General features: G+C 45.8%; 1 protein-coding gene across 1 annotated transcript; it reads right to left on the bottom strand.

Annotated features, from left to right (window-relative positions):
* Positions 1–1,701: 1,701 nt before the first annotated feature.
* On the bottom strand, positions 1,702–6,378 carry LOC105030610 (kelch-like protein 11). Its single transcript, XM_010904574.3, has 2 exons — positions 5,786–6,378; positions 1,702–4,971 (listed from the first exon to the last, which is right to left on the bottom strand). The coding sequence occupies exons 1-2, from the start codon at positions 6,343–6,345 to the stop codon at positions 3,387–3,389; spliced, it is 2,145 nt and encodes a 714-aa protein (XP_010902876.1). The 5' UTR covers positions 6,346–6,378; the 3' UTR covers positions 1,702–3,386.
* Between the last annotated feature and the right edge of the window lie 248 nt (positions 6,379–6,626).

The following is a 6,626-nucleotide window of genomic DNA, read 5'->3' as shown; positions in this document are numbered from 1 at the left end:
CAGACCCAACAATGCAGAAGAGCTGAAGGCCACTATCAGAGCAACATGGGCTCTCATAACACCTGAGCAGTGCCACAGACTAAATGACTCCATGCCACACCGCATTGCTGCAGTAATTCAGGCAAAAGGAGCCCCAACTAAGTATTGAGTGCTGTACATGCTCATACTTTTCATGTTCATACTTTTCAGTTGGCCAACATTTCTAAAAAAAAAAAAAGTTTGTATTGGTCTTAAGTAATATTACAATTTTTGGAGATACTGAATTTGGGATTTTCATTAGTTGTCAGTTATAATCATCACAATTAAAATAAATAAACATTTGAAATATATCAGTCTGTTTGATGATATTCTCATTTTATGACCACCACCTGTATATCTTAGGCTTTATTCTAGGGCTACATTTGTAAAAAAGGAGTTTTGATTAAAAAGCTGGGGATTTGACACAATGAAGGACATCTTAAACATCTGACATACCAAAATAAAACATGAACAAAAACGTTAGGTAAACAACACCTAATTTTATGAAATTAGTTTTTTTTATTGCAAATTATTATATGTTATTTCCTTTGCATGAAATTACTGTACAAGACAGACAGAATATTCAAGAAATATGGGTTATGTATACCTACATTACCCTCTGCAATGATGGAAGTATAACTGCCAAATTAGGTATTCTCCAATTCACCACGGTAAAGTAATTTAAGTATTTAATACACATTTTCTCAATTACATGAACAATCAACACAGACATAGAATACTATTCTGAATCTTACAATTCAAGGTGTGTGTTTATGAGTTCATACAGTCAACATCATTTATGAGGATCTGAATGAAGATAACTTTGTTTAGCATGAAACAAGATTGTGAGGTCCTGTGATTTGTATCACTACATAAGACACTGTGCTTCCAGCCACAATCCTCTTACAAAGCTTAAGACTGACACGGTAAACACACTCACAGTGCACTTAGAGTTCTAGCAGATAAAAGTTATTCAACCACCAGATTACAAAATCACACCTTGAAGTACAATGCATGCGTGCAAGGATTGTAAGCAGAATGGAATGCTAATAAACGTGTTTATGGTTTCAGCGGCTGATGCTGGTCAAGTAATGGCTGACATGTCATTAAACGCCATCTTTGAGTGTGCAAGTACAGTACATGCGTTACCACGGCAACTATAAATCGGCCTTCACCTGAGGTAGTGGGGCTTCCTATTTCTAAATCGAATGATTAGCAAGTTACACTTCAGCATTATTCTGTGGAATGTAGCCTAGCGGTCTGCCGTTGACTATTTTTATACTTAGGCAAAGCAGACTAGTCTACTAGAGTGCGATTAATTGAGCTTATGGATGGCAGAGCAGGAATGTTACAACGTCACGGAATGGAGACAGGAGTCGTCCACTGATGCCTGAGTTCATACTTTTATATCATTTGTTACAGAGCACACTTGGACCCATTAAAAAATTATTCTTTAGTGCGCCACTTCCTATGTTTTCTATACAAATGTCTTCTGACAAAGAAGAAACAAAACCCTATTTGTTGAATTCTCAATAAACCAGATCCATTAGGACACAGGTGTCAAACCGGTTCCACAAAGGGCCGAGTGTCTGCAGGTTTTTGGTTTTTCCTTTAAATTGGTTCCCAGTTCAGACCTACACAACCAGGTGAGGGTAGAAACTAACCAATCAGTGACCTAATTAACCAATCAAGTACAAGGAGAGAGCAAAAACCTGCAGACACTCGGCCCTCCGTGGAACCGGTTTGACACCTCTGCATTAGGAGTTCAAAATTGATTTGAGATCCCCCAAATCAGAGGAACTTATTTTCTACACTCCAACCGTGCATATTTATACAATATCAACCAGTCTTACGTGTTATACGTCCCTTTCCAACATTCAAAATACACAACATATTGAACTATCATAAGACATAATGTAGTGCAAAACAAAGCCTTTAAGGAAAGAGGCCAAAGATTGTAATGAAGCAAGCAAAAACAGTAGCCTTTAAGCCAAAAGAATAGCAAGTATATACAAAGTACTCAACAAATTCACATTATAGCAAAGTTTGGGCTTAAGCTACAAACCAATGTAATTTTCTCACTGAAGCCAGCCCAGTACATAAAGGTACATGGTCATATACAATATATATACATATATAGCATATATCTATACATACGCACACTCATGACATTTTATTAGTTACATCGACTTATTAACGCAAACATCGAATCTGCGTCTCAATAAATACAGTCTGCAACCAGGGTTGAGGTTTTGTCAACAGATCTGAATCCAATTGAGCACCTTTGGTGGAATGGTAAGTTTGCATTAAGTTTGTGGCTGAAAAATCTGAAGTGACTGTGTCAACATGGACCAAAATCCCAAAAGGAATGATTCCAGCACCATGTTGAAACCATGCTGCAAAGAATGGAGAATGTTTTGGAGGCAAAAGGGGGTCCGACACCAGATTGGTATACTTAATGAATTGGCCACTGTGCATATATGTACATCGAACCTGGAATGCGTCTGCAATGATGTCGGGAAGGAACTCAACCTTTTTGATTCACAAGCCGAAATACAAGCCGAAATCGAGGATTGTTGGCCTGGTCCAAGATCAGTTTGTGCTACTGCCAACTCTGTTGATGCCGTTGGCATGACACTGAGTGACAGGAACTAGGCATCATAGCACAAACAAGCTGACATAGCACAAATAGGCAAGAGCATTTCAGCACTGAGACTATAGAGTTGTGTTTCCCAAAGTTGGTCCTGGGGTCCCTAAGGCACCAGTGGACAACTAGCTCAGTTGGTCAGTTAGGATTGACTAAACTCAATTTAAGGATTAAATCAAAATCCTACATAACCTGCGGTTGTCCAAGAATGCCCTTGCCGAAACCATGCACATTTTGGTTTGCCTAGCCTTATATAGTTGATTCAAATAAAACATTTGTCATCATAGGTCGATTCTTTAAAACAGCTGCTTGGACAAAACCAAAATGTGCATCCACATGGAAACACTTCTCTAAAGATTACTTTTACAGAGGATTAGGATAAGGCATATTTAAATAAGGCCAAAAGCAGTTCATATTCTGGTAGCTATGGTATTAGACATATCACATAAATATCATGTCATTCTCACATGAAGTACCATTCGGTCATCATTCCGTTCTATGGACATTGTCACATCTCTCATAGACTGTTCGTCGTCTGTTTCACTCACTTCCCAAACCTGATCTGGTCAGTCCCCTTAACGTCGAAAACTTGAAAGAAACCAAGGATGCGAGGCAATATCAACAAACTAGGCGAGATCGGGTGGGAGGGATGCCAATAAACAGTGAACGTGAACAGAGACACCGTGTGGGCAATGGCGCTTGGTTCAGGACGGAACGGCGCTCAGCACTCAATCTGGGACTGCAGCTGCCTGCGCAGTGTTAGGGTGCGCCGGTGGAGCTGCTGCATCTGCTGCATGCGGTCCCTCTGGCGGGCCAGGTTCTGGGGCATGGGGTAACGCTGGCAGCCGTACAGGAAGCGGTAGGGGATGCGTATGTGGCACGCGGTGGCGCGGCAGCGCGGCTGGGGCATGGGCGGCAGGAGCATCCAGCGCTTCCGCTCGGCGCAGTAGCGGTAGGCCTCCTTGCGGTACTGCTTCTCCACGTCGTCGCTGTTCTTCCAGCCGCCAATGACGAACACGTCGTCGCCCAGGTAGCAGATGGCGGCGCCCTCGATGCTGGTGACCTCCGGCGGCAGGCTCTCCAGGATGTCGTCGGGGACGCGGGCGCCGATCTTCTGCTTGGCCACCTCGTCCGGGACGGCGTAGCTCTTCGGGCAGCAGGACGCCGTGTGGTAGAAGTTGGTGGAGGCCACGGCCATCTGGAACACGCAGTAGTTGTCGATGAGCGGCAGGGAGTCGACCTCCTGCCACAGGCGGCTCTCCGTGTCGTAGCGCGTGGTCACCGTCTTCAGCCCGTCCTCGTTGTCCGTGTCCACTGGCGTCCGCGCCGTCACGTACACGTAGCGGTCCTCCACGCTCACCGCCTTCACGTCGCGCAGGATCTTGGGGGCCGACTCCAGGTTGTGCCACTTGTCCTGCTCCGGCTCGTACACGCTCACGTCCTTGAAGCCCGGGCTGAAGTTGCCGTGGCCGCCGATGCTGTACAGGATGTTCTTGATGCAGGTGAGGCCGAAGGAGTGCTTCCGCGTGGTCAGGTTGCTCACCTGCTCCCAGGTGTTGCGGTTGGGGTTGTAGCGCTCCACGGTCTTGGCGAAGCCCGGTTCCATGGAGCCCGCCACGTAGACGTGGGTGTCGGTGGCGGCGATGGCGTGGCCGTCCAGGTGGTTGTGGATGTGGGGCAGGTTGACCCAGCGGTCCTCGTACACAAAGTAGCCCACACACTCGCTCAGGTAGTCGCCGCCCTCCGACACCCCGCCCACCACCATGATCACATCCATGTTCTGTCCGAACCGAGGCTGGAATGCTGCCATGTACGATGCCCAGAACTCCAGGTCGGCAGACTTGAGGTTTTCAAAACGAATGGCGTGGCCCTCAACGGCTTCGGACACCAGCTGCAGACAGGCAGCGTTGTTGACTACAAGTGGCTCCTTCTTGACCACCCGGGTCAGACAAGTTGGCATGATCTGGGGGAGCCGGAGGAGCCGGAAAAGCTCCTCGAAGTACTTCTCTCGCTCCTCTGCATTCCGCTGTACCCATTTGACGATGGCGTCGAAGAGCACCTCCTCCGAGTCGACTGTGATCTCTGCGTCGGACAGCCAGTCTCGCACCAGGTGGAAGGGGAGCGTGTAGAACTCCTCGTCCTGGATGACCTTGTGGAAGTTGCGTCGGATCATGTCAGCGGCCCGCAGCGCCAGTTGGTCCAGGGTGTACATGTGGGCCAGGCTGTGCACTGCCACACAGTTGGCCAGGCTCAGCTTCTTCTTCAGGAACTCGCCGCAAAAGTCTTTGAGCTGCACCAGCAGGAACCTAAAACAGTTAATGGTCCGAATGAAGCATCACATTTATTCAACCACCATCAACATGGCATCCAGACTAATGAGAATGAGGTTTAGAGTACGTCTCTGCAGTGGCTATACTTGCACTTAAACATAAATATAAAAAAATGTATTAGACCTAGATATCGGCCTATAGAGCACAATAATTACCAAAGCTTAGAATCCTTTTGGGCTCAGTGAGCCAATCCAGTACTCGCAAAATACATTTAGCTTCTAATAGAGGGCATTCTATTTAGCTGCCCTGGCTATGCTTTGGCCTGTGACTGTGGCATAGGGCCAGGTGGGTTTTATTGCCCAATTTTCTGTGTGCCTATTACTTTAGTGTCCAACAGTACATCTGTAAAATATAATTTCATATATACAATTGCAATCGCGCTGCAGTGTCGTGATTTTCTTGCCAGTTAAAAAAACATGTGACCTGATTAGAAAAAAATCGGGTATCATAGCTCAAATTTTTCTTTTCACAACAGTCTACTTATTCCTTATTTCCACCCACTCGCCTACTGTCCAGTCGCCTTTTCGCGGGGAAGCTTAATCGAACACCATAAATATCTAAGGGGTTTGGCAAGGATCTTCCGGGGTTGACAAGTAAAAAAATATATCTAGCTTGTTTAGAGCACACACTGAACAACGACGAAAGTATCATTTAGGTATTCAAGCATTCACTTAAGGCAGGTATTGAAAATATACCCAACGACCAATAACACATCCTGTTGGCCTATTTTTTGCAATACAGAGAACCGCATATAACTCATTATTGCATAATCCAGGCTACTGCAAATTACCTGTCAGCTAGTTCCAGTACTTCGTGAACGTTCGCAGTGCTCACTCGTATTTCACCAGTGTACATGAACTGAATGACGCTTTCCACTGTTTCTGCGTCGGGACCAGTTTCAGAGCTCCACTCTTTCATATCCACCCGCCCAGACAGAGACTCAGAAAAGTGCCCTCCGAGTAACGGGGTGAAATAGTCAGTAGAAGCAGCCAGCACCGAACGGTGAGCCGTGAACTCGCAACTTTGTACCCTCTCGCTGTCTGCCCCGCTGCTAAAGGCCAACGTCACATCACAGAACAATCCGGCTTTCCTTTGCTCATTCTGCCGACGAGAAAGCTCTGAACAGTGGGTTGAAGATGTGAATTCCTCGGCCTCCTCTGAATCCCCATCCCCAGTGATTGCAGTGGCTGGGCTGGTCCCACTGCTTCTGTTCGAATCCTCCGGGTTCGGGGCTGCAGCTGCCATTCCGGCCGAATTGGGTTTAAATAGCAAAACAATATTACGCACAAGCCTAGGAAAGCAGTCGCAAGCAAACACAACACACGTAAACAAACACTTCGAAATGGACATGCGTAGTTGATTGAAACGACTTGTGATTACGTTGCAACAGGGGTGTTTCCCAGTGGGTGTGCAGTGTTTCGTCAGCAACCATGAAGAAGGATAGAGAAAGCATAGAATCGTTGAAGATACCCATACAATGGACATTTAATGGAAACGCATAGAGCAAAATCCAATACGGATTGTATAATGCCAAAGGTCTGCAGGGCTGTAATTGGAAATGAAGGATTCTTTGATGAAAGCAAAGTTTTAAGGATTCAGTTATTATTTCAATTAAAAATAACCTTTTTCTA

This window comes from Esox lucius, chromosome 5, assembly GCF_011004845.1.
Source record: "Esox lucius isolate fEsoLuc1 chromosome 5, fEsoLuc1.pri, whole genome shotgun sequence".
Taxonomy (NCBI): domain Eukaryota; kingdom Metazoa; phylum Chordata; class Actinopteri; order Esociformes; family Esocidae; genus Esox; species Esox lucius.
This window is presented reverse-complemented; position numbering and strand designations above follow the sequence as displayed.